The 27954-nt window shown below is 54.1% G+C and overlaps 1 protein-coding gene across 1 annotated transcript; it reads right to left on the bottom strand.

Moving 5' to 3' along the window:
• Positions 1–15: 15 nt before the first annotated feature.
• ARHGAP40 (Rho GTPase activating protein 40) lies at positions 16–26535 on the bottom strand (the record flags this gene model as incomplete). The annotated part of the gene is made up of 16 exons (XM_084888319.1): positions 16–550; positions 1519–1580; positions 3117–3286; positions 4062–4202; positions 4949–5155; positions 6737–6819; positions 7571–7730; positions 8068–8145; positions 8561–8652; positions 9655–9820; positions 11496–11644; positions 12172–12247; positions 13010–13230; positions 13980–14182; positions 20431–20556; positions 26423–26535. The coding sequence occupies 16 exons, from the start codon at positions 26533–26535 to the stop codon at positions 459–461; spliced, it is 2139 nt and encodes a 712-aa protein (XP_084744445.1). The 3' UTR covers positions 16–458.
• Between the last annotated feature and the right edge of the window lie 1419 nt (positions 26536–27954).

Genomic DNA, 27954 nt, shown 5'->3' with positions numbered 1-27954 from the left:
ACAAAGTAAAAGTGGCATTCAACTTGTGCCTTTAATGTTCAAACAGAGTTTAAATACCATTAGAAAATCACAAGCTTGTGCAAAGCTGCACTGAACGCAGGAGAGCTGCGAAGGGAGGTTGTTCTCTTTCCAGTCCTCCGGGCTTGTTCTTGGCCATGGTGTCACCCCCGCACTGCCCCAGGCCCAGCCCCCCTCAACTTCCAGGAGCTCAGAGAGTGCGAGGGGCCGGGCCCAGGCCACAGAGCTCCCTGGCCCGCCTCCAGGGCTGCTGGAGGGCTAGTGGAGAGCATCTTCCCAGGGGCGACCCCGCCAGCCAGAGCCCTGCCAGGACCCGAGGGCGCCGCGGAGAGCCGCGTGGGAGGAGCAGCTGGACCTCCCCTGAGCAGCCGCGCTCCCACGCTGGCTGGGGACACCGCAGGGGCGGGCTGTGGCATCAGGGCCTCCGTACGGTCCAGGGCTTAGGTGGGGCTCTGCTTAAGGACCCACTCGCCGCAGGGGTTGGCGCGGTACAGATCTAAGAGGTAGGCGTCGGGGTCCAGGCGATGCTCGGCTGTGGGAAGCGGGGACAAGAGGCTGAGGTGCTGTCTGTCAGTGGAGGACGCTGATGGCCCACCCACAGCTCCTCCCCGGCCGGGCCCCGCCCTAGCCCCTGGGCGAACCCTGGCTGCTGTGGCTCCCAGCTACCCCGGGCTCAGAGTGCCCTCCGCTGAGGGCAGGTGCCTGCGGGTGGGGCGGGGTTATGGTCCCGCCCTCGGGGCAGCCCACAGCCAATGACTGACGGAGACAGAGGTAGGACAACCACCCTCCCTACCCCTAAACGCTGATGCAGCTGGCGCTCCAGAGCCCCCTGGTGGCCAAGGCTAGACTTCACCTCTTCCCCCTCTTTCCCTCCATTGCAAGGCACCCCCTCAATGCTTCCCTACTCCCAAAGCCTAGCGGCTGTCAACGGCGGTCCCTGCAGTCCCTGCACCGGCAGCATCCCTAGCTCCTGGGCACTTGTTAAAATGCAGATTCTCAGGGCGGGCACCTGAGCCTTTCCAGCCCTGGGGGTGGTTCTGACACACCTTTAAAGTTTGGGACTCTGCTCTAAAGAGTGCAGCTGAGGACGGCCGCCCATCCCGGCTTCCCACAGAGCCAGGGGCCTCTCAGAGCTGGATATCCTGCAGGTGGGGGCATCCATGGCCACAGGCCCAGGCCAGTTCCACTCCGGCTCCGTGGCCGGAGGCCTCACTCGCGCTGGTGGTGCTGGAAGCACCGCACTGGGCAAGCAATGCTGCCCTCTCCAGGCCAGAGGCCCCTGCAGGCCGCCCTCCAAACTCCAAGGTGGAATCCTAAGGGTGGCCACCAGCTGACCTTTAACCTCCCAGCAGGGTCCTCGCTGGCTTCCTGGGAGACAGAGGCCCGAGGGAAAGGCTCAAGCCCAGGTGGACCCCGGCCTCCCCAGAGGGGCCCAGGGAGCCCTCACGGTCAGAGAGCCGCAGGGGCCTGGGCTCGGACCCACGCCCGCTGGGAACTTACTGAGATTCCCTCCAACTTCGCAGAGGACGATGTCTGCATCCGCTGACTTCCTCAGCCTGCTGCTGCGAGACAGAGAGGAGAGACTCACCCACCTCCTCTGCTGGAGGCTGCAGGACCGGCTGATAGATCCTCCCTTCCCCCAGCTGGTGGGCAGAGTACGACGTAACCTGCAGCCCGGAAATACCCGAGTGCCTAACCATGTCCCTTAGATGGACTGTACATTGAACCAACAACCAGAACCTACAAACACCCTGAGCCCTTGTTCCTAAGTACCCGGGTGCCTGACTATGTCCCTTATACGGACCATACATGAAGCCACCAATCAGCGCCTGCCCCCATGCCTTCCCATTCCTCCTCTCAAAAGGAGCGCTCACCTCTGCACAGATTGCTGTTCTCTCCTTGTGAGACAGCCCGGCAGGTTTCCCCCCTAAGAAAGCCTGTGATCCTGGTTTTCGGCTCCCCACTGGCCTCTCACCAGCAACTGCTCCCAGACCCCAGGCCCGGAAGGGGCAGTCCTCACTGATTTTGGGCCCAGCCGGGAGGTGAGACATAAGGACCTTCCCAAGAAAGCTGGAGCCATGAAGGAGCCCAGCGCCAGAGACACGGAAGAGGCAGGTGGACGGCATTCGGGGAGGGCTAGCCATGGGCCCCCCACCACAAGGCCCCTGCCTGCTGGTATCAGAATGGAAGCTACCAGAGTGGCGGGGTGAGGAGTGACATGTGGGGACAGGAGCCTGCTGTGAGGGGCAAATTCCGAGCTAAAATGAATTGTGAACATTGTGTGATTGTGTATGATAATTGGAGTTATCATATAGGTGTCATGTAAATACCATATAAATTCAATTCCACAGTCTGTTCCCAATGTGCCTGTGGCTCTGGGAAAGCCTCTTCCCCTCTCTGGGCCTCAGTTTTCCCATCTGTACAAGGGGGACCTGGACCAGTCCAAGAACTGGACTAGACACTTGCTGATGACCGACACTGTGAGGTCTTTCTTGCCAACTCCATCACGGAGGCTCCTGAGCTCAAGCTGTTCCTTGCATCCTGGAATGACAGTTGCGTGTCAGTCCCCCTGATCCTCTTTCGGCTCTTTGGACATGCTACCTCAGGACCTTTGCACATGCAGTTTTCTGTGTCTGGAAGTCTTACCTCCTTCCCCAGACTATCCCAAGCACCTTGTCTTACATTCACATTGTTCCCTGGATTTCCTATGAAACCGAGTACAGTTTGTGAACGGCCTGATATCGCCTTTGCGGCTATTTGACACGTGTCTGTCTCTTCCACAGGGCTCTGAGCTTGTAAGTCCAGGGCCCCTGTCTTCTCTTTTCATTGTGATTCTAGCACTCCACATGGTACCTGGTCTATAGCAGGCATTCACAAAATACCTGATAAACTGAACAAGTGGATGCTATTATCGCTTTATTTGAAGCCAAGAAGCTCTCTGAGAAGGTTGGAGAACCCAGTTCTGACCACCCCGGAAAGGGAAAGGCCAAAGCCTGTGACACTCCCCCGCTGGCCTTCAGCTCTGAGCGCTGACTCCTCCTTGGAACGGCTCCCTGCTCCCTGTCGGAGAGGCTCCTGTCTGGGAGAGGGGCCCTTACCGTGGGAGGAGGCCGTCCTTGTCCTCACTGCCCTCCGGACCCCGTGAGCCAGGGCTGAGGTGCCCTGTGAACTGCCCCAGGACATGAGCCACTCTGGTGCTGGGGGTCAGGGCCACCTCCAGGGTGTCTTTGGTGAGCCAGGCCACCTGGATCTTCGCCACGGCGGGAGCCTGCGGAGAGAGAAGGCCCCATGTGCATGGGTACACACACACATACCTGGAATTCAAAGGTTTGCACATAAATAGGCACACACATTCACTTCCATAAACATCCACACTAAAAACAGATGATGCATACGTATGCATACACACCAGCCACTTACTCACCTTGTCCACATACATGATCATACCTTGTCCACATGCATGACGCCCCCCCCCACAGTGTGCATACACAAACACAGGCACAGACACATGTGTGTAGATGCGTTCATACTGGTACACGCAACAGGAGTGCATGGAATGCACCTACGAACATACAACACAGGTTTATATAAATACGCTTCCCCATGCACATCGTGCACAACTCGAGGTCAATTTTTCTGTTGGGGACTCTACTAAGGAACCCTGTTCGGATTCCTCCCAGGAGCACTCAACATTCTTGGAAAGCCCTTTCCTTCCGTTACCCCTTCCTGGTCCAAATCACCCCTCACCCCGCAAAGCAACTCCCACTTTCCCAACCCTCCGCCAGGCACACAAAAGGCTGCCTAAGGAAGACAGCTTCTAGAAGTCCCTGCAACACGCCATTTCCCTCTCCTCCGCGCCCTCTCGCCCCTGTTTGAGACACCTGCTCCTCGATCGCTGCTGCGGTGGGGCCGGCGCGACCCCTGGTGGCTGCGACGGGAAGCGCATGGTAGCGAATACCCGGAGGGCGTGGGAGCGCCAGGCGCCCTCCAGCCTCCTCTTCCTCCCCGTGGCGCCTGGGGCTGGGGTGTGAGCGGGCACTCACCGCCTCGGGGCCATCCCCTTCCTTGTCCCTGTCTGCGTGCGTCCTCCGCAGCCAGGTTTTGAGACCCGCGTCGCAGAGCTGGGGGCGCCTGCCGCTGCTGTCGTTCAGGTTTCGCACCTGGGCGACCAGGAAAGAGGAGACCTGGCCAGAGAGAATCGCGTCTCAGCAGGAGCACGAGGCTGCCGGCCAGAGGCAGAGCCTGTCAGTCCCCGTGGCATCTTCCCTGTCCCGGCACTGCACACGGAGCTGCCAATACATATTTGTTGAACTTGGGGCTGAAGCACTAGTTTGGTGGGAAGAGGGGACTCGGAGAGTCCACCCTTGGGTTTGGCTGGAGGCTCCTACGCCTGCTGTGGCATGGCTGCTCATTGGCACACTCAGGCAGGGAAGTCCCCAGACACACCTGGAGCGGACTAATGCTCGGAGAACCCCCAGCCAGCCCTCGTTGGCAAATTCCCACAGGGACTCACACTCCTCTCTGGAATCAGAAGCCAGCAGAGGGAGTCAATGTCCATAATTCTGAGGTGGAACAGGGGTGTGGGTGGCTTTTCAACATCATTAAAGCTTTGGGGTGAAGGAATTACTTGTGGGAGCTTAGGGAATACCCTTAACCTGGGGTAGACCAGATGGCTGCAGATTGGCTGGGCGGTGTGGGAGTGTGGACACCTTTTTGACACTAAGGCAGGGGAAAAAGAAGACATAGGTCACACATAGAAGACAACAAAGGTCCCAGAAGAGGCGCAACTAGGGATCTGAAAGGGCAGTGCCCACAGTCATGGATGGCAGGGACAACAGAGCAGCTGTAGCCAGAGGAGAAAAGGGGCCCACACCTGCTGCCCAGAAGGACAGCGTGTCCCCTCCCCTCACAGCTGGCCCACAGCACTCACCACCCAGAGCAGGTCCTGGTAGTGCACCATCATCTGCACCACCTCGGCTGCCGCCTCTGCCAGCTGCTTCTCTCTGCCCTTGAGGAGCTTGGGGGGCTGCCCGCGGTGCAGGAAGAGATTGGGGGCCATTACCGTGGACACATTCCACAGCGTCATCTTGTTGCTCTGCTCCTGGGCCACCACCTTCCTGAGGAACTCCAGGAGTGCCTGGAGAAGGGCATAGAACGTTCTTCAACTCTTAGCACGCCCCCGGTGTGCCCTACCTTCCCCAGCACTTCCTGCTGCGCTGCTTGGGGGCCTTGCAAGGAGCTAGGGGCAGGCATTGGGGTTTTAGGTTCAGCTTTGCCATCAGCGCGCCCTGTGACCTCTGAGTCTTTTTCTGACAAAAGATGATCCAAACTAAACCCCCCCCCCCCCCCCCCGCTTCCTCCCTCCTCAGAGGTTCATGGAACACCTGGGTCAAACTTCAACTTCAGGCAGGAAAGAGCCACAACTCTGGGAGGTGGGTATTTTCCTGGCAAGCCCCACACAGCTCCTTTGCCTGGATCTGGGGTGTTGGGATCTGCCCCAAAGGCAAGGGGAAGAACAGGGAAGCAGACAATGGGAAGGAAGGGAGATGGTAATAGCTGCCATGTATTGTGTTCTTTGTGTTCCTGGCGCCTTAGCTAGCACCTTGCATGCATTTATCATCTCATTTAATTCCCACAACGCTTCAAAGTAGGTTCTACTATTTGTATCCATTACACAGAGAAGGAAAACTGTGGCTTGGAGAATGTGCCCAAGGCCACAGAGCCATTAAGGATGAACAGAAGGAGGGGGGATAGAAGGATGGATGAATGGATGGATGGATGGATGGATGGATGGATGGTTGGGTGGTAGATGAGGGTGGATAGAAGGGAGGGAGGAAGGGAAGGTGGGAGGGAAGGAATGTGTTGAACACTTGCTAAGTACCACATTATCTACTCTGATTCCTTATGTATTAGCTCTTGTATTCTATACCATCACACAGATGGCATTATTAGCCTAAGTTTACTGAAAAGGAAACAAATTCAAAGAGGCTGTCTCTTCAACAAAGCTGAGGCACAAGGCGTGATGGCCACTTGAGCCCAGGCTATCTAGTTATAAATACTCCTTCGGGGCCTCCTGAGTCCACACCAGACAAGGGTCCCAGGAGACCTGGGATCTCCTCACAGCCACACCCTAGCGGTAGGTCTTGGATTTGACCCAAGGACAGCCAGGAGGGTGCTGGGATCTAAGCCCAGGCTGCACCCCAGCCCCAGCCCCCTGTCCTGAAACTCACTCCCATAATGCACAGTGGGAGTTCCCCAGGTGAGTATTTCCCAAACTAGTGCTCCATGGAACACCATGCAATGCAATGCTTTTCATAACAAAAGAGGTCCCTGGACACCTGACTCGGGAACTGCTACACAGTCTAGTCCCACCTGGAGATTCACAAAGCCTCAGCATATCAAGGCTCTGAGAAGTACTGTAGGAAGGGATGATGCTAACCGTACTTTGCTGACTCAGTGTCCACCCCTCTTATCTGGACAGAGAGCCTTCCCCCTGCAGCTGACAGCGATGCCGGGCAGTGCACATCCGGTGAGCACCCTGTCCTCTCGGGGCTCATCTCCTCTCTTTAGGGAAAAGGCCATCGCTGTTGGTCATAGCTGCACCCCAGCTCCCGGCAGAGTTGTTGAATGAATGAATGAATGAATGGGCACACGTGGAGCCATTGCTGTGGCTGGGGTCTGAGATGTCAGAGTGGAGGCAGCTGGAGGGAGCTCTCACCTTCAGGGTGTTCCTGTTGGGTTCCGGGAGGATCAGGATGAGCAGGTGGAGGGCCTGCAGGCGCTGCCTCAGGTCCGGGATGTCTGAGGGGAGAGGGCAGACCTGGTCTCAGTCTCTCCGTGAGGCTCAGAGACTCTCAGTCCGGAGCCCCATTCTTGGGGGAAGGGAATATTCCAGAAAATCATTCTTTAAAAAAATTTTTTTTTACATCGATTTGAGAGAGAAAGAAAGGGAGAGGGAGAGAGAGATAGAAATGGAAACAATGATGAGAGAGAAACATCGATTGGCTGCCTCCCATAACCCCCTACTGGGGATCAAGCCCACAACCTGGGCATGTGCCCTGACTGGGTATTGAACCAGCAACCTCTTGGTGCATGGATCAAAGCTCAACCACTGAGCCACACCGGCCAGGGCAGGAAACCCTTCTTTATAAAGCCTGGAACTGTTTCCTGGGCGGCATTAGCTCCAGTGCTGGTCTTGAGGCTCACTATACGGTGTGAATAAAAACAACACACACATGTGCATGCACACACACACACACACGCGCGCACATACATACGCCCAGACACGCAGCCTGAAAGGTATATCCCAGGTTCAGAAATGCAATTGGTTCATCTCATCACACTGCACACACACACTCATGCACATTCACAGGCAACACACACATACATGCACACACACATAACACACATGCACACATACTCAGACACACACACACACACATGCATGTCCTCTCCTATCAGGCAGGGATTAGGTAGTCCCATTCTCCCACCGCCTTCCCTCTCCCGGCCGTCTGGAGCTCTCCTCCCGAACGCAAGGGGCGGGGCCGCTCACTGGGCACCACAGCGAAGGCCGGCAGGTACTCGGCGGTGAGCAGAGGTGCTGGCAGCTCCCGGATGAACCTTTTGAGCAAATCGGACACGTCATTGAGGTGAACCTCGTCCCAGCTGAACAGGCCAGTGTGGAAGTCTCTTTCCAGCTTTTGTTCCAGCCCCTGAAGGAGAGAGGGCACTCATGAGAAGCTGGCTCCAGGCTCCAGGAAAAGTTGCTCCACCGCTTCTCTGGGCCTCAGTTTCCTCGTCTGCAAAATGGGGACAATAACAGCACTCATCTCGTAGGAGTTTTGTGAGGATGAAAGGGCCTGATGTGTGTAAGTCACTCAACAAATGTCGACAGTCTCAAGCCTGTGCTATATTGTTCCTTTCAAACCCTCTTCAATGCCAGACCCAAACAGACCAACAGGCCTGAATTGGGTTCTCTTCAGGATCAACGCGCACGTGAGGATGCTGGGAGACGCAGCCTCGGCGAGGTGGGGGAAGCCAAGCCATTACCTTGACCCTGGCCTGCGATCCGGGCACTCTGAGAATGCCTTCCATGTCCAGCCCCCTCTTCTCCAAACAGGACAGCAGCTGTGAGAGAAAGAATCCTCCGTTTTAACCAGCAACAACTGAAAAGTGGGGTTCAAACTGGCCTGTCTGTCTCCCAGGAAAGCAAGGTGGAGAGAGCAGGAGGCGAAGAAGGGCGTTCTGGCCACTTCCCCGGGCCAAGCGTTGTTCTGCGAGCTTTTCCCCCTAAATGTGCATTTTTCTCATTCACTCTGTAGTAAGAGAATACTGGTATTCTAACCTCACTTCACAAACATGGGAAGGCAGGCTCATAGAGGCTCAAAAATCCACCCATGTCTCCGCTAGCATGTGTCAGAGCCAGAACCGGAGCCCAGGTCTCCTGGTTCCAGAGTCCACACTGGATCTCCCAGGCCAGCCACCAGCAGAGCCCGGGGCCAGCTCTGGCTGGCTAACGGAGCCCGCTCCGGGGACAACTTACGGCTTGAAGCAGCAGTGGCACCTGGGTGCCGGGGAGGGCTTTGCGGTCAGCTTCCAGCAGGGCTTCGAGGGGCACCCCGAAAAGGCCAGTTTCTGCAGGGAGTCCAGAGAATAGAAGGGGCGTGTCACTTCCTGGAGTGACCGCTGGGCTCCAACCTGCCACACCTCCTGGGCGACCAGAACCAGCCTCCTTTCCCGGTGAGGCCGAGCTCAACCTGCTCTCAAGCGGAACACGAGGCCTCAGCAATAATGAAAGCATTAGGTGCATCTCTGAGCAGATGGATGAAGAGGAGAGAAAGGGGCTGCTGCCCAGGGAGCAGGTAACAACGCTGGGGCAGAGGATGTTGCTCAGCAGGGATGGACCAAGCTCCAATGAAATGTCTTTCCCATGTCTTCTCAACCACCCCGCCTTGCAGGCTTCTCACACAAACTCATCTTTCCAAGTCTATTCTGCAATGTCCTTCCTTCTCATTCATTTGTCTACCCCTTTCTCTACTAAACCCCAGCCACTATCCCCTTCTTTTATCAAGAAACAAACAAAAAATCGCAATGCGTAATGTTGACAGTGATGCAGTGAGATAACAGCCCCATACGCTATTGAAGGGTAACAATACCCAGAACCTCACCCATATTTTCTAAAACAATCAAAGTTGAACGTGCATCAGTGAGTCCAATCTGGGGACACCCACCAACAGCTGAGCAGAGGAAGCAATGGTTGATGTAAGTCATGAGTTTTGAGGTTGCCTGTTATATAGCACTATTGTGGCAATAGCTGAATGAGACAAAAACCCAGAAATGTCCATAATTCTATACTCGAAAGTGAAAGAAGGGTGGATATACATGGGGTGGGGATGGAAGATGATACTCTAAAAGCGAATCGTGCTTACATCTGGATTGCATTTTTCTTTTTTGGATTTTACTCTATTCCTCAGATTTCCTACAGTGAGCAGGAATGTTTTCAGATGCAGAACATGTACATGGAACGGAAGGAAATAAAGCAGCTGGGCACATTCTGGTGGGAGGGTCCCCACGCCGCTCGCTCAGCGAGAAAGCCAGGACGCGAGGCACAGGGATGTGACCTGCCGGCCTGCTGACCTGCCGCCTTCGGCTTCCCCGCCTTGCTCCTCTTCAGCTCCACGCCCAGGACGTCGCAAAGCGCGGTCAGCTCGATGAGGGCCAGGGCGGCCATCTTCTTCAGGTCCGGCGAGGACAGGTCTCCGATCCTCGTCAAGCCGAGTCTGCCTTTGGGGACCCTAAACTTCTAGGAGGGAAGCAGGACAAGCAGGCCAGAGGTCCCGTAAGTGTACTGAGGCCCCGCCCCCACCCCACCCTTCACCCACCCCACTCCCAGGCGGTTAGGGTGAAAAAGAGCAGAGTGGATGAGAGCAGGGGCTCAGGGTTTCATCCCAGGTTCAAGGCCCACCCCCACCTGACCACCACCTCACAGTCTGAACCTCTAATTCCCCGTTTGTAATCATACAACAGTGCTTGCCTCATAGTTTTGGAGGGTGAAATGGGCTAAGGGGTATGCAGGGTGCCAAGCACATAACAGTAACGGGCAGCTCTTTTTACTGCCTGTATTCCAGTCTGAGGGCTGGAGGACAGGGACCACCCCTATGGGCCTCTTATTTTGTTCTCCTTCGCCCCACCTATCCCTATCCTTCCTCTGCCATACCCCAACCCAATGCTCCTCTTCCTCAATATTGATTGAAAAATAAATGATGCTCAACCTCGCCATCTAGAGGCAAGAGTGGGGATCTACAAGCATATCCCTGCTCTCTCTCTCTCTCTCACACACACACACACACACACACACACACACACACACACACACCTCCCCACTGCCATAGGTGAAAAGTCGAAAAACAGCAAGAGGGAGGAGCAAATGTGTTTAGTATTTGCCTGGAGGACTTGACCAGAGTACGGCCCAGTGCCCATTCAAGTGCTCTAAGGCAGTGGTCGGCAAACTGCAGCTCGCGAGCCACATGCGGCTCTGTTGACTAATGAGCTTGCCGACCACTGACCTAGACTCTCGATTCCAATACTTACAGGCTGTTGTTATTCCTTGTGAGTAAGCCCCTATCCCAGTGGTCGGCAAACTCAGTCAACAGACCACGGCTCGAGAGCTGGCTGGGCTCGCAGTTTGCCGACCACTGCTCTAAGGGAAAGGAAGTGCTGTGGGTGTAGGCCGTAATGTTATGGCTATCATACAGCCCCGTGCTTGCTCTGTGGTGCATACAGCCAGATTTCCTGGGTTCAAATCCTGACTTTACCTGTGAGTTTGGGGAAGTAATTTTACCTTTCTGTGTGTCAATTTTCTTACCTGTAAAATGGGGCTAATAACAGTATCCACTTCACAGGGTTTTGGGGGGAGATTAAATTTGATAAAGTGATAAAACTCAGTGCCTGGCAAAGTAAGCCCTCAATTATTATAACTATCACTATTTTTAAGTATTTACACAATTACCATTAACAGGAAGGAACATAGCAGATGAAATTAAATCCTGTATGTATAGTATTTGGTATTTGCCTGGTCTATGGTAAAAGGTCTAATAGCTTATGTGGTATCTTTGCATTATTATTATCATTCATAGTTTAACAGGAAAATCAAATAACCAAAGATAGAAGATACTCTAATGTTGAACGTTAATTATCTATGATGCTTTGGAAATAAAAAGTCAGTCTTTAAAAACTTGGACATACTATGGTTACATAAGATATTATCAACTGGGAGAAACCAGGTGAATAGTACATGGGAACGCTCCTATTTTTGCCACTTCTTGTGACTCTAAAATTATTTCAAAATAAATAGCAAAATCCCATTTGAATAAATGAAAGCACTTTTACTCTGTAGTAGAGGTTACTGCACATTTCCTAAATAGAGAGGAATGGTCAGTGGGGGGCCTGGCCTCCAGTCCCCTGGGCAGCATCCTCACCGGCAGGGACCCCTTGCTCCAGACGCAGGTGCCCCCCGGGGGCTGCCTGCCCCTCTGCAGGAGCAGTGCGGCTTGTTCCGAGTAGGCAGAGTCCATGTAGAAGGCTTGCTCCACCCCAGCCTGTGCCTGCGGCCCCTCAGGCTCTGCTGCTGCGGGGAAACAGGACAGAGAGGCAGTCAGGACCTGCCGCCTCCCTGCCTCCTCCTTCCCAGAACCCCAGGGAGCAATTTCTCAGGCTTCGGCCCTGCTCAGTAGTGATTGCCTAAGATCAGGGGGCTGAGATCGTGACCCAGGGAAGCAAGTTCTTAAGCTGAGGACTCAAGCCCTTTGCCCCAAGAAGCGATTGCCTAGGATCAAAACCCCAGGACCAAATCAATACCGTTAGGGATCAGATCCATTGCCCCAGGAAGTAGTTTTCTGCTAAGACCCATTGCCCCAGGAAGTAGTTCCTAGCTAAGGCCCATTGCCCCAGGAAGTCATTTTCCAGGCTAAGGTCCATGGGTCTGATGGGAAAACCCCACTCAAGGGCTGACCTTGTCCCTTGGGGTTTCTTCCTACTGCCCTGGAGCAGGGAAGGCAAGGAACCCCCAGGAAGAGAAAACGCTCAGAGGTGTGCACCTTCTCTCACCTCACAGAGCAGCCCTGTGCAGCCTGGAGGACAAGGAAGGCCACTTACCTGGAGGAGACTTAGGGCTCCCGGAACTGAGCTGGGTCCATTTCATACCTGAATGTCCATTCTCTGAAGGCATTTCCTAAACAAATTACAGACAATTCCCAATTAATTCTATTTCCCAACCCTGGGAAATAAAAGCCATTTGTGACCCTGTCTTCACAGACAGAGCAGCTGAAGCAGAGATCTTGCCCAAGACCCCATGGCTGCCTCTCTGCCTTCAGTGCCTATTGTATTAAGCATGTGTCATGCCACTTCAAAATATCCCAAGAAAGAATAAAATGCCCATAACCTCTCAGGTTACAAGTGTCTGTGGGATATACAACTGATAAAAACGGCCAAAACCGGTTTGGCTCAGTGGATAGAGCCTCGGCCTGTGGACTACTTCCTGGGGCAATGGGCCTTAGCAGGAAACTACTTCCTGGGGCAATGGATCTGATCCCTAACGGTCCCAGGTTCGATTCTGGTCAAGGGCATGTACATTTGTTGCGGGCACATCCCCAGGTAAGGGGTGTGCAGGAGGCAGCTGGTTGATGATTCTCTCATCCATGTTTCTAGCTCTCTATCCCTCTCCCTTCCTCTCTGTGAAAAATCAATAAAATATATATAAAAAAGCAAACAAACAAAAAGTAATTGTCCTGACAATAGTTATTTAGAGAGAGAGTCTAAGCTTTCAGCCCCAAACGAAGACACGCGGTGACAACAGGCAAATGCACACCCAGCAGGCAGCCCTGCCTGGCACAGGGGGCACAGTGGCATGCAGGCACTCCCAGCACAGCCTTGCAGCAGGACGTGAATGTGCCCAGCAGAGAGGGCCCGCAGTCCCCTGACGCTGCTGACTTACCCCTGCATTGAAGCCCCCAAAGATGTCCCTGACGTCTCTAACCCGCGCCTTGTGGCGTCTCCATGCCGAGCGGGCATAGATGGCCAGCCGGCGGCGCACGGCGGCCACCTGGGTCGGTGTGAGGGTGGACAGGAGCCCCCGGTGATGGCTGTCCAGGCCCAGGCCACCAAGGAGGTCCGACAGGCCCGTGTCCTGCAGCCACTGGGATTCGGCTTCTCCTTCTGCCAATAGAGGGAGACCGCCCAGATCAATACCCACAGCTACATTCTCCGCCACAAGCACTAACCAAGTCACGTGCACAAACACACACTCAGTGTGAGGGCAAGAAACACCCACGTATCTGATCACGAGACCCACTAACACCAGCCACACCCTTCCATGTGGAGGAGATCTAACAAAATACCAGAGAATGTGGGGGATGGATGGCATTAACCAGTGCCTGGATGTAAACCTGTACAATCGTATTCTCTTGGAAACAGCAGGCTGAGGAGCGGCGCCTGCATGTACTGATGAAATGTGGCCATGAACTCACCCCCCCCTCCCAAATCTGACCAGGGAGGAAGCTACTGCAGCAGCCTGAGAGAGATAAAGCCCTCGCACACGTCTCCCCTGCCACAGGGCCCCCTCCGCCCAGCAGCCCCTGCCACAGGGGCTCCCTCCGCCCAGCAGCCCCTCCACAGGGGCCCCTCCGCCCAGCAGCCCCTGCCACAGGGCCCCCCTCTGCCCAGCAGCCTCTGCCACAGGGGCCCCCCTCTGCCCAGCAGCCCCTGCCACAGGGGCCCCTCCGCCCAGCAGCCCCTGCCACAGGGGCCCCTCCGCCCAGCAGCCCCTGCCACAGGGGCCCCTCCGCCCAGCAGCCCCTGCCACAGGGGCCCCTCCGCCCAGCAGCCCCTGCCACAGGGGCCCCTCCGCCCAGCAGCCCCTGCCACAGGGGCCCCTCCGCCCAGCAGCCCCTGCCAGCGCCCCTCACCCTCTGGCAGCCGGCCCTCGCCCCCGCTGCCATCCTCTTCTCTCAGCTCATCCCTCTGCTGGATCTGCTCCACCTCCATCCAAAAGCCATCCAGGGACAAGCTCTCGGCGGAGGACACCGGGGAGTGGGAGCCATCGGCAGGGCGTGCTCGCAGGGGGTTCCTCTGCAGGAGCTGGCTCCCTGGGCCTGACGAGGGGCCGGAGCTGCGGCAGGTGGAAGAGGGGAGAGGAGTCAGGCAGAGCCCTGCTCACGACGGGGTCTGTCCGAGGCTCGGAGGTTCTCCAGAAACCTGTCCACGGTTCCTGGGAGCTGGGCAAGCTTCCTGAGCAAACTTCCCAGGGAGACAGTGAGAGGGCAAGGCGGGGCAAGGATGAGCTCCCGACTCCGCCCCGCAGGGCGGAGTTATCCTAGCCCTCACCCAACCAATCAGGGTTAGCCGAGGCAGTGACATCACCACCGACCGGAGTAAAACCCCTGGGCTGGGCGAAATTCGCTCTCTCTTCCGCCATGCTGCCGGCGTGAGTGGGAAGAGCCTATGCTAGCATGGAAAAGGCTCTTTTGTTTATTGCATTGGATTCGGCTCCCTGCTGGTCCTTGTGGATCACGAAGTCTGGGCGTAACAACAGACCCACAGCCGGGCTCGCAGACTGACCCTGAGAACCACGTGGACACAGAGGATGCCCAGAGGACAGAGAAAGGCCAGGCGGCGCCGCTCTGTCCCTCCTTCCTGGGCAAGGCGAGTGATCCTGGACCCGCGGAGGGTAGAGTGAACACCGACGGGAGGGAATTAACACCAGGACACGAGAGGAGATTACAGTGCAGCGCCCAACTCATCTCACCCAATTTTTACCCAAAATGGCAGCTGTCTCCTCCCGACCCGCACCCCCTTATCCGTGAGGACTTCCACAGCCCTGGTCTCCCTGTCTCTGACCTGTGACCGCCCTGCCCCCTACTCTGCAGCCAGACCTGAGCAGACCAAAGCGCCGGATCACAGAAGTACCACCCGGCACAGAATGCAGAGGAGCAAAAATTAAAAGTGAAAAAAAAGAAAAAAAAAGAGATGGACCAAATATTGGGTGAGTGCTAACAAATTCTTTTTATTTATTTATTTAACTAATTCATTTTATTCACTATTGGCTATGATTTGTCCATAATTATTTTTATTATTATTATTTTTAATATATTTTATTGATTTTTTTTGCCCCCCTCCCTCCCATATATACCCTCCCTCCCATACATACCCTCCCTTCCCAGAGTTTTGTGTCCATTGGTTGTACTTATATGCATGTATACAAGTCCTTCGGTTGATCTCTTATCTCCCCCAGATCTCCCTCCCCTCCCCATTGTAATTTGACAGTCTGCTTGTTGCTAGTTTACTGTCTCTATATCTATCTTTTGGTTCATCAGTTTATAATGTTCTTTAAGAATTCCTTCTAAGGAAGGAAAAGAGAAAACCCACCACGAACCTATGCCAGCCTCAAACAGGACCCACTGGGCCTCGTCCCAGAACCTGAACAGTATAGCACAGAGGTAGGCAAACTCATTAGTCCACAGAGCCAAACATCAACAGGACAACGATGGAAATTTCTTTGGAGAGCCACATTTTTACAACTTAAACTTCTTCTAACGCCACTTCTTCAACATAGACTCGCCTGGGCCGTGGTATTTTGTGGAAGAGCCACACTCCAGGGGCCAGAGAGCCGCATGTGGCTCGTGAGCCGCAGTTTGCCAACCACTGGTACAGCGAACAGTAAAGCGAGCGCTGCCAGAAGGGGAGGCTGACGGACACACGTTGGCCCAGTATTTGCCATTTCCCCACAGGAACTCATTTTTCAGTTGCAAGTTTGCAAGTTGCCCAGTCTCCCTCAGACCTCCGTGTCTTTGCATAATCTGTCCCCTCTACGAAGGCCGGGCTGCCCCAGTCCCAGCCACACACCCCTTTGATGGCCGATCTGGTCCCTGATGGTTGTACTAGAGGCGGTCTTACAATGAGACTTGGGCCCAGCTGGTATGGCTCAGTGGTTGAGCACTGACGCATGAGCCAGGAGGTCATGGTTCCATTCCCAGTCAGGGCACATGCCTGGGCTGCTGGCTCCATCCCCAGTAGGGGACACGCAGGAGGCAGCCGATGGATGATCCTCTCTCTCATCACTGATGTTTCTATCTCTCTCTCCCTCTCCCTTCCTCTCTGAAATCAATAAAAGCATATTTTTTAAAAAAAATGAGACTTGGTGGCCGAAACCGGTGTGGCTCAGTGGATAGAGCGTTGGCCTGCAGACTGAAGGGTCCCATGTTCGATTCCGGTCAGGGGCATGTATCTTGGTTGCAGGCACATCCCCAGTGGGGCGGGGGGGGGGGGGGAGGGTGGTGCAGGAGGCAGCTGATCGATGACTCTCTCATCGATGTTTCTGGCTCTCTATCTCTCTCCCTTCCTCTCTGTAAAAAATCAATAAAATGTAAGAAAAGAAAACAAAAATGAGACTTGGTGAGAGAGAGAGAGCCTGCCTCAAATGCAGGCAAACGCAGGAGGTCTGCAGTGTCGTTGGGCAGGGGTGGGGAAGGGATGTCACCAGAGCCCAGTGAGTGGAGCCCAGGGGCGGTGCCCATGGTGGCCGCCTTCCCAGCCTCCTTCCCACTCACCCCGCTTCGCAGCAGGCATGACCCCACCCCGGCCTCTCGCAGAAACAGGTCCGGGCCGGTTTGGATTAGGAGCCATTGTGTGAGTGCCTGCTGCTGGGAACGGCATTTCCTGGGGGTGACGAACACGTCCGGAGGTTGATTGTGAGGATGGTTGCCCAACTCCGTGACTGCACGAAAAGCCGTCGGCCTGTGCACTTTGAAATGGGCCAATGGTACGGTGCATAATTTCCTTATCAATAGAGGTGTCATTTAAAAACAAAGGAACCGTTGTGCACAATCCTGCAGCCACAGGAACTGTCCCTCAGAAGGAAGCACTCGGGACTTGGGTGGGGATTCTGGGGTGCAGACAGCTTGCTTTTGATAGATCCTCCCTTCCTCCAGTTGATGAACAGAAGTAAACCCCACCTGTGGCCAGACATTCCTGAGCTCTGAACCACCCATCAGCACCTGCCAAATACCCTAAGCCCCCCCTCCCCCCATTCCTAAGCCCCTAGGTCCCTAATCACCCATCAGCATGTGCTGAGTGCCCTAAGCCCCGTCCCCTATCCTTCCCTTAAAGGTGCCTGTACCCCGGCCCTCGCTCTCTTCTGCCCCTCTCTGTGGAAGCAGCTAGCAGGGGTACTCTTCCCTCCAATAAAGCCTGTGTTTTGCCATCTGGTCTCCGGCCTTCTCTATTTCATCTATCAGCTCCAGACCTGGGTTCCAGTCTGTCTCCTCAAGGAGTGGGCAGTCACCCAGGGGGACCCGGGCTTAGACCAGCGTGGTGCCACCCACAGCAGTGGAAAGAAGTGTTAATACTGGGCCTGGGCCCCCCACCCGGGGCATGTTGCCGAAGCACCCTCCTCCGGGCTGGCGGCAGGGTTTTCACCCACCCCCTCGGACAGGCGCCTGCGTGTTCTCATTTGTCAGCATCACCAGGGACCCTGCGACAGGCGCCCTGTGTTCACGCCGCGTCCCGCTGTGCAGAGGTGGCCGTGGAAGAGCGGGTGCCAGAAGCGAGATTGCTGAGCCAAAGGGGTTTTGCCAAATCGTCTTCTAAAAAGGATCGGAGCTATTGGGTGTTGTTTGCTTGCTTGTTCCTGCCGCTCAGGACAGGGAGCTGATTTTGCTCCTGCTGCCTTCCCGGCCTTTGTCTGGTGGGGTTCTGTGCCCGGAGGCCGTGTTTTCCCCACAGCTTGAGACCCCATGCATAGATGTACCCCCAACTGCTGGAGGTGGGCTAGTCCCAAGGCCGGTGGCATGGATGGGGCTGCGCAGCCCTGCCCGGAGGCCTCGGGTGTGAAATCGGCCGTGGCCATGCTGAAATGCGTGATCATCTCTGAACAAAGGCCCTGTGTTCCTTGTGCAGGTGGTCTGTCCCGCCAGCGCCTCCCCCATGCACCCTGGCTGGTGCCTTTCCCCCCGGGTCCTGCCCACATCGTGGGCCGGACTCCAAATGATAAACGCTTCCATCCCAATGTGGGCAAGAAAAGAAATCCCGAGCCCGCCAGGAGCCCAGCGGAGGAGGCCGGGCCACAGCCTGTGCGCGGCCACAGCACGGCCGTGTTCACCAGCAGAAGCTGAGCTGGAGACCGGCTCCCAGTTTACTATAACACTGGCTGTTCTGCTCTATTTGTGCTTTTGGGGAAACTGCCAGTCAGCACGCCTCCTGTGAGTCTGTGGTCACCCCTGCGGCTGCTCAGCTCCGCTTCCTCGGTGGCCTTGCCAGGCGCTTGGAAGCTACTGGCATCGGTGTGCTTTGGTGACGCAGCCATAGAAAGAGTGAGTGAACCAAAGCAGGAGGGATTAGCTGTGTCGCCCCTCTGACAGCGGGGCAGCGAGAGGAGGGCGATTGCCGCTCTGGGTGAACGTTTTGAGGACATCCGATGGGGGCGCGGGAAATGCCAGAAATGAAATGAAACCCCAGCAGTCCTAACGGTGTCCATGTCCTGAGCCCACGTTTTGCAGTGTGGCAACGAGTCCCCCTGTAGTCAGAGACTGGGCCTCAGCACATCCGTACAACTGTGTCTGAGCTCACCAACAGCCCGCTGGTTTTGTTTCCGTTGTGATGGGTGATGGTGCCCCTTTGGAAGGAGCAGCCTATGCCACACCCACCCTGGGCATCCGTACACACAACCCTGCCACCTGCGGAGCCATCCATGGGGTGGGGTGGGGGCTGGGCAGGAAGGAGATGTGAAAGGCAAGCTCCGTGTTTACACTTTTCAGTATCACCTTAATGGAGTTCCTACAATCTCTGTAAGGCAACGCCAGACGGACTGGCTCACTCCGGCGGTGTGCTCATTCTCGGATTGCTCAGCGACGCTCACCCCATTTCCTCCACACAATTCCACCAGAGCGGGTCTCTGGGTCACAGACCTTTCGAGTGTGACTATTTTGTGTTCTAGACCAAAACAACAAAAACACGTTGGCACATGATGCATGTAAGTTAGCTTCCTGAGTCAGACCCGGGGCTGGGCCAGGACACAGAGGAAGGCACGGGGGTGGGTGCTCCCTGCAGCTGGTGCAGGTGGGCGAGAGCCACAGATGCAGGAGCCCTGCCCAGCCGAGGAGCTGCATTCCAGGTGGATCTCAGTGGATCTCAGCCCTGAGTGTGCACGGGAACCACCCAGCTGCTTGTCAGACAGACTCCCAGGGCCCACGCCGTGCCCAGACCAACGGCAGCCAAAGCACTGGAGCTGGGCACCCGCATTGCACAGCCAGGCTGGGAGGCCCTGTGGGCAGCGTCGGTCCGTGGCTGGGCTCAGAGGCCTGCAGAGGAGTTCTCAGGAGTGTGGAGGGAATGGATAGATTGCATCGAAATGCTCACCTGGCGCTTCTGGGAGGGGCAGCCCGCATTGCTGAGATGACGGAAGGAGATTAAGGCTCTGCTGGTGACCTCGGAGATGACAGGAGCACCCGACAGGGAGATCGGGACCCGCCCATCTCCGTAGGAAGTCGCAGAGAGGCCAGCCCACTGAAGGTTAACACATTTCAAATAGCTTGCCATTGTTTGGACATGAGGAAGTCTCATATTCTAAAACCCGCTGATTCCAATGCTCTCCTCCACCACCACAAAATCCAAAGAGGGGATAATCTGGGGCCCTGTCCCTCAGGGGCACCTGGCTGAAGCTGTGTGGTGGCAGCCCCTTTGAATGAGCTTCTGGCGGGGTCGCTTACCCAGATGTCACCTACGGCGTTGGCCCAGACAGGGGCCGCGGGTCCCTGTGGCTGCTGAGCACTTGAAATGTGGTCAGTATGACTGAGGAGCTGGATTTTTTACTCTGTTCCATTTTAACTGATTTCCATCCAACACTGGATGCTGGATTTGGTTACTGAAAACTTGGCTATGTGAACCCATTCTGCAAACACTCGGTCCTTGCCCGAGAACAACTGAATGAGACACTCTGGGGGTGGGCACAGTCACCTGGGCTTACACAAGCCTCTAGGGGACTCTGAGTCTCCCATCTAGCCCAAAGCTTCTGAGGGGGCGAGGCGGGATGAGGCCGGGGTAGAGGCCGGTGACCACGGTTTGGAGAAGCAGCATGGAAGAGCGGCTGTGGTAGGCAGAATCCGCCCCCACCCCACCCCCACCCTCTACCCCGAGCCCCCGCCGAAAAAGGTGCCAGGTCCTAGTCCCTGGACCCTGACTGCTACGTTACATGGGGGGAGGTGGATTAAGGTTGCAGAAGGGATTATTGTTGCTGATCAACTGACCTGGAGATGGGGAGGTCACCCTGGGCTGTCTGGTGGGCCCAGTGTAATCACAAGGGTCCTTACATGGGGGGAGGCAGAGAGTGGGAACCAGAGAGCAGGTGGCATGAGAAGGGCTCACCTGCCACTGCCGGCTCTGAGGCTGGACGGGGACCAGAGTCTGCGGAAGGCCGGCAGCCTCTGGAAGCGGCACAGCGGGCTCTCCCCGGCTTCTCCAGAAAGAACCACAGTCCCGCCAATGCTGTGCCTGTAGCCGGGGCAGGGTCATTTTGGCCTCGGGCCTGCAGAATGCAGAGATGGTACATTTGGATTGTTTAAGACCCTAAGTCTGCGGCAGTTGGTTAGGGCAGCCATGCAAGGCCTTTAGCACAGTGGCCAAGGGCCCGGGCCCTGGCGTGGGACTGTGTGGGCCTGGGTCTGTCTCCTCGATGTGTGAGCATGGGAAAGTAGCTCAGTCTTCACTCCCCACCCTACAAAATGGGACGATAATTATACACACAAGGCTGTGAGGATGCAATGCATGCAAAGCATCTGCCCCACAGTGAGTGCCCTGTCATCTACCTAACAGCAATACCGTGTTCCAAGCAATTATGAGGCCAACAGCCCCATAGACAGAGCAGGGACCAGGGTGGGACAGAGTGGAGCAGAACGGGCTCCCTGGAGGAGGCGACGTTAGAACCCAGCCTTTCAGGACCATCCGAGAGGAAGGGAGATGGCAAAGCTCACAGGAAGGGGAGCAGGTCATGATGGTGGTGAGTACAAAAGAATTCCCTCAGGTGGGTAGGAGCCTGCTTTGGAGTTTGATGAGAAAGAAGCCCAGGAGAAATGAGGGCTGGAGGGAATCACTCCCCGGAGCAAAACAAAAGTCACACACAATCACAGAAAAATGCCTGAGGTTTGATCCCATCACAATTTAAAACGTCTGTATAACAAGCACACCATAGGCAAATTAAGAAGACCAGTGATCGGCTGAGAGAAAATATTCCCAACAAATAATAGAGTGTTACTATCTAGTCTATATATAAAGAGCTCTTAGAAATCAGTAAGGAAAAACAAAAACAAAACAAAACAAAAACCCACAAAAAGCAAAACAAAACACTCCCCCAAAATCCAGTAGAAAAGCAAACAGCAAATGTGAATCCACAGGCACTGAAGATACAGTACAAACATGCTCAGTATGAAAAGATGTTGGACTCCACAGGTCACTGGAAATGCAAATGCAAACAGAGAAATGTCTTTAGCTATCAGATTGGCAAACATCAGATTGCTAACACCCAGGATTGTCAAAGGAGCAAGGAAATAAAATTCTCACATGCTGCATCAGCCGGCCAACGTGGGCGGCATCAGCAGTACCTGAGTATGGGCAGAGGGAGGGGGAGCACCTGGAGGGGTGGAGAAGCCCAGGGCCTGAAGGGAGCAGCCTAACCCTCTGTGTAATCAGAGCTTCTCCCTCTGCTCCCAGGGCGGCCAGAGAGGAAACAGGGAGCCCTGTCAGGAGACACCTGCCCTGGGTGTGCCGGCTGCAGGGAGGCGGGCCGGTCCCTCCACAGGTGAGAGGATTTGCCTATGAGGGCTTTTCCAGCAGAGCAGCACCCAGGAGGCAGTTCTGGGTGGAGATCCCGGAGGACTTGACCGTGATTATGGTTAGAATGTCCAGGTTGCACACCTGAAGCTGATGTAATATTGTATGTCAACTGCTATTGAAAAATAAAAAAAACAATGCAAAGTGAAAAAAAAAAAAAAAGAGAGAGAGAAACACGTATTTTTCACACAAAGGAACAGGCTCAGAGAGGTGCGGTGTGGCAGGTGAAAGTGAGGTGGGGCTCAGATGCAGACCTTTCTGCCACTGCATGGCTTGTGGAGGCCTGAGTCCACGTGATCCCCTGGAAACAAGCCTGAGCCGGTGGTGCCAGCTCCCACCTCTTCCCCCGGGACGGTAATGCCTGGCCACAGGGCACGCTCCCCTCACCCGCACTGCGCTGCCTTCGCACACACTCGTTCCATTTCACCTTCTAGGGTAGTGGTTCTCGACCTTCCTCACGCCTCGAGCCTTTCATACAGTTGTTCCTCATGTTGTGGTGACCCCCAACCATAAAATTGCTCTCGTTGCTACTTCATAACTGCAATGTTGTTCCTGCTAATGAACCGTAATGTAAATATCTGTGTTTTCCGATGGTCTTAGGCGGCCCTGCTAACGGTTCTCAACCTACCCGAAGAGCCTAAGGTTGAGAACCACTTCTCTAGGAGATAGAAACTGTCATTTGCAACCACCTTGCAGAAAAGAAAACTGAGGCTCAGAGAGGTCAGGTAACTTCCACAGCTGCTACGTGGTGAGGCTGAGCTTTGAGACGCAGTCTGTCCTCTACCATTGAGACATTCGAATTGTGTGCGGGTGATCCATTCTGGGCTTGAGGTCACATACGGGGGCGGGGAGGTGTGTGTTTGGAGATTTAAAGGTACATGATATCTACAGAGATAAGTGGCATTACCTGTGATGACAGAGGCCTCATGGCTACACATGAGTAAAACATGTTAAATCTGTAAAAGTGACTTATTTCAAACTACCTGCGTTCAGTCTGCCAAGCTGCTTAACCAGTTATTCAGGGAATGTGACAGCTGCACTAGACTCCCGATGGGCCTCCCAGCCTCCCTGGCCTCTCAGACACTCAGCGTGTGAAAGACGGTCAGCCACCCCAGGAAGAAAAGCAAGGGGAGTTAGAACAAGATGCAGCTGGCAAAGACTCACATGAGCCAAACCGTCCTGGTGAGAATGTCAAGAACATAAATAAACAAAAGCCGACACCCACGAGGTGAAACCATTTGGTCATATGTTCCAAAGCAAAAGCGTTTGCCTTTGGACTCAACATTTCCTATCATGGGTATGTATCGTAAGCATAAGTGCTCAGGATATGTGTCCAAGACAATGCAGTATAATTTATACACCTGGCAACCCACTCCCAAAGACAAGGAAGCAACCAAAAGTCCATCGTAGGATGCTGGTTAATAAAATCAGGGCTCAGTCATAAGAATGGAAAATCAGGCAGCCTCTACAGAGAACAATGTAGATCTCTATATTTCCATGAAAAGACATCACGTGGACAAGATCAAATACAAAATGCTACAAGTATATGTGTTCTACACATGGATTAGAGCATATATGTTCTCCACATATAGATATAAATACGCATTTATGAAGCATAAAATCTTACAGGATTTATACTGAACTGTTCACAATTACTATTCTTGTGGGTTGGAGGTGGCGGGGGAAAGTGGATTTCACTTGCTATTTTTTGCCTTTTTATAGCAATCATGAATTAACAGAAAATATATTTCTATTTAAGAGTGAGGTTGACGGAATCCCTACAGCGTCATTAAGACTCCTCCCAAGAGCAACTTTGATTGATTCTATCGTATGTCAACTATACTGGAAAAATAAAACTACTGTTCCAGAAGTCAGAGTGTTATTTTGGCTTGTTTTGTTTAAAGTAGCAAAGGGAATGCAACAAAGCTCATTTGTTCATTCATAGTCACATGGAGAGCCCATGGCCCACTCATTTTGTGGGAAGTTCTATTTGATGACAATACTGACCGGCTCTAGCCATCCCTGCTCAGACCTTTCTCATCAGCATTTACTGCATCACCTAGGTCTTCTTCCTGGACCAGCCTGTGACAGCCAGAGGGCTGGGAGCATCTCATTCATCCTCGTGTCCCCGTGCCCATCACAGGATTTCACATAGGACTGTGAGCTTTTCACTCATTGAGTAAGTATTTCATGAACACCCACAATGCACTGGGTGGTGGAGATACACGAATGAACAAAACAGATATGGTCTAACATCTGGGAGCTTATGGTGTTGAGTAAATAAATGACTCACAGGTGAGCGACCAGGGAGATGAATGAACTCAGAATGTGGGAAGAACTGACCTAGTGACTTTGAGGACTGGCCTGGGGCAGACAAATCAGCCCTGTCTCAGGGAAGTGGCTTTCACATATTTATTTTACTTTATTTTTTTTTGCCAGTGGAATCTCAATAAACAAAATAGAGAACAATGATACTATTGTAAACTCCTAAGTTCAATCGAAAGCATTTATAGATCATGCAGCCTATATAATTTTGATGGACACAATATAGTTGCGATATAACATATGACATGTGTGATGCTTTTACCAGTTTCTCAATATTCAAAAACATAATAAAGATAAAATTCAAATAAAAGACTGACAGAACTCTAGAGTTTGAAAAACTATTCTTCTGGAAGTCAGAGTGTTATTTTTCTTGTTTTGTTTAAAGTAACAAAGGGAATGCAACACAATTCATTTGTTCATTCATCCAGTAAGTATCAAGCATGTTCAATGGGTCAGGTACTCTTATAGTGAATCCAATACGAATGGCCTTGGGGATTACAAGGAACTAAGAAATTAAGGGTAGGTAGGGAGAGGTGAGGGTAACAGCCATACTAGATAGATAGGTAGCTTGGTGGATGGATGGATGGATAGAGAGATAGATAGATAAATAGATAGATAGATAGATAGATAGATAGATAGATAGATAGATAGGCAGAGATGTATTTGGCTCATTAATATCCATTCTAAATAAAATCACATGTCCTGCCTGGCTGGTGTGGGTCAGTGGTTGAGCACTGACCTATGAACCAGGAGGTCACAGTCAGGACAGTTCCTGGTCAGGACACATGTCTGGGATTGTGGGCTTGATCCCCAGTGCGGGGCATGCAGGAGGCAGCCGATCATTATTGCTTCTATCTCTCTCCCCCTCTCTCTTCCTCTCTAAAGTCAATAAAAATATATTTTTAAAAAATCATATGTTCTACATGATGTTTTCCTGGATGAGCCAGAGCCCCCCCACGCACAGGAGCTCAGTGAATGTGCTGTGTGAGAGAAGCCATCTCCCTGAGCTCCCGGTCTCTTCCCTGAGCTTAGAAGCATTCATTCCAGGATCAGCATCTCATAGTCCCTGAGTCTGCTATCCACAGACAGGCCAGCCAGCCTTCAGGCCCTGGGTGGGAATGAGGGAATTGGGGGCGGTACTGGGGCTTCCCTGCTGTAGGCATGGACATTTTTTGGAGGGCGATGGGGCAGGGTCTATCAAAATTCTAATTGTTCTTTTTAAGCCTGCAATTGCCCTTCCAAGAATGAGTTTAAATGACACCAATCCCCAAAGACGTTCACTGAAGTATTGCTCAGACTTGCTAAATATTGGGCCCAATCTAAATGTTCATCAGCTACAGCTGGTTCAAATGCACCAAAGGCCACCCACAAAGTTGGATTCTGGAAGGCCCTTACAGTTAATGAGTTAGGTCTTTATGTCACTGACACGTGAAGATGAGCATGAGCTTAATTAAGGGATGGAGGGGAGTCTGGAAGCACACGGCGGCATGGTCTCCTTTGTGTAGAACTCTACAGGGGTCGGTTCCTGTACCTCAAAAGGCTCCCAGGTATATGCCAACACTGTACCAGCAGTCAGTTCTGGGGCATGGGCACACACACCTCTGTCTGCATTGCTGGAATTTCTGTAATACTCATATTGTGATATGCTGTCATCACACATGGGGAGAAATGACTTTTTAAAAATTCTGGTCTGGCTATCAGAGGCACCTGAGCAGGAAGAGTGACACAACTGTCAGCCCAGGTGACCACACAGCCACACTCATCCAGCCGAGATTTCACAGCTTAAGGTCCTGAGCCCTGAACCCTAAATGACCCCCAGGGTGCCTAAAACTCTACACTCAGAAGAAGGGGAAACAGCACATATTGAGCATTGCTCACATCTCTAAGAACCTGAAAGTCAGTGCCCCCTGCAGGAGCCCAGGCCAGTGCTCTGCCCCAGGACGGGTCTGGGTTTGGGGTCTCAGGGACCAAGTGGGACACCTGCACCACTTGGGCCATTTCCTAGCTTCTGTTCCCTCTCAGAGCTTCTGCTTCCTCATCTGTAGGAAGGGAGAGGGATTCCTGCTTCAGAGGGGTGATGGAAGAACTGAGATGACTTACACCCCCAGCGCATGGTAGGTCTTCAGCTTGGTCCCCTCATTCCTCAGCCTGGGCCCTGTGACACCGGGGCCCAAACCTCCCCCAGCTCCTCCCGTGAGTCCTGTACCTGCAGCCCAGCTCAGTCCGGCGCTGGGCACGGCGCCCCGGCCGCCTGGCGATGTGAGCCCGTGGGATCCGGGGGCACGGTGAGGCCAGGGACACCGGGGCCAGCCTCTCCATCTGGGCGGCGGGGAGAAGGGCAGGCTCTGCCATGAGCTGGCACCTCACAGCGCACAGGTGAGCCTCCGCGCTGCTGCTGCTGCTGCGGCCGCCGCCGCTGCTGTGGGGCTGACTCAGGCTGTGGTGTGAGGTGTGAGCAGGAGGGAGGCTGCTCGCCCAGTTCCCAGACACCCCCTCACCAGGGCAGAGGTCCAACCTCCTCCCAGGTGGGGCTGGCTCAGTCTGGGCCACCTACAGGCACACACACACACACACACACACACACACACACACACACCCCTGAGCCCTGCCCGCCTGCCTGCACTATGGTCAAGTGGAAATGGCACCTTTAAAAAACAGCCATGAAACATCATTTGCAGTGGCATTTTTATTACCCACAGGCCTTCCATTGTAAGGAAAACTGCATTAATAAAAGACCAGACTGCCCGGCCGGCCTGGCTCAGTGGTTGAGTGTTGACCTATGAATCAGGAGGTCACGGTTCCATTCCCAGTCAGGGCACATGCCCGGTTTGTGAGCTCCGTACCCAGTGTGGGACAGGCAGGAAGCAGCCCATCAATGATTCTCTCTCATCATCGATGTTGTTTTTTTTCTCTTCCCCCCGCCCCCGCTTCCCCTCCAAAAGCAATAAAAAATATTTAAAAATACATAAATAAATAATCTGACTAATGTCAATAGGAAAAGCATCCCTGGCCCCGGGGCCTTCCCCTGAGTGGCCACACCCTCCATGACTGAGCGGTCTCCCACCTTCTCCCAGCGTGGTCTCCTCCTCTGTGAAATGGGGACGGGGACGTTGCCAGGAAACAGAAAAGCAGACAGGCAGGAATGTGTTGGGCGGGTGTGTGTGTGTGTGTGTGTGCTGAGAAAGGGCAGGGCTTGGGTGGGGAAGGAAGGATGCTAAGGGAGGAGGAAATGCCAAGTGGCCAGCTGTGGGGGTCAGCAGAGCCTCCTGGGAACTGGCCTCTAGCCCTGAGTGTGAGGTAGGGACGAGAAAGGGACATTCCTCCTGGCTTCCCTGGCTTGTGTCCTTCCCCCGAATCTGTTATGGGCCAGGAGCCCCTCCCCTACTCTCTGGCCAGGACAGAATGCCATGATCCACCCCTCCACCCGCCGCCCGCCTGCCCGCCCTGCCCTCGGCATAGTTGCCTTTAAGAAGAGCGGCCCAAAGGTGTTCCTTAGGAGGGGCCCCAATCCACGGGTCACTATGGCCTTCCCTGGCCTGGGGGAAGCAAGAAATGGAGCCCAGTAACCGGAAATGGCCCCACCGGAGCGACAGCGCCCAGGAATATGCATAGCCTTGGCATCGAAAGATGGGCAGGGGCCCTCAGGAGCCCGAGTCTCAGGCGGCCATCACTGCTCTCAGGTGCAGACTGGGGCTGTCCTTCTCCCACGCCTTTCCTGAGGAGGAGATCCTGAAACCA

Source organism: Pipistrellus hanaki, assembly GCF_964339955.1.
Source record: "Pipistrellus hanaki genome assembly, chromosome: 6".
NCBI classification, from domain to species: Eukaryota; Metazoa; Chordata; class Mammalia; order Chiroptera; family Vespertilionidae; genus Pipistrellus; species Pipistrellus hanaki.
This window is presented reverse-complemented; position numbering and strand designations above follow the sequence as displayed.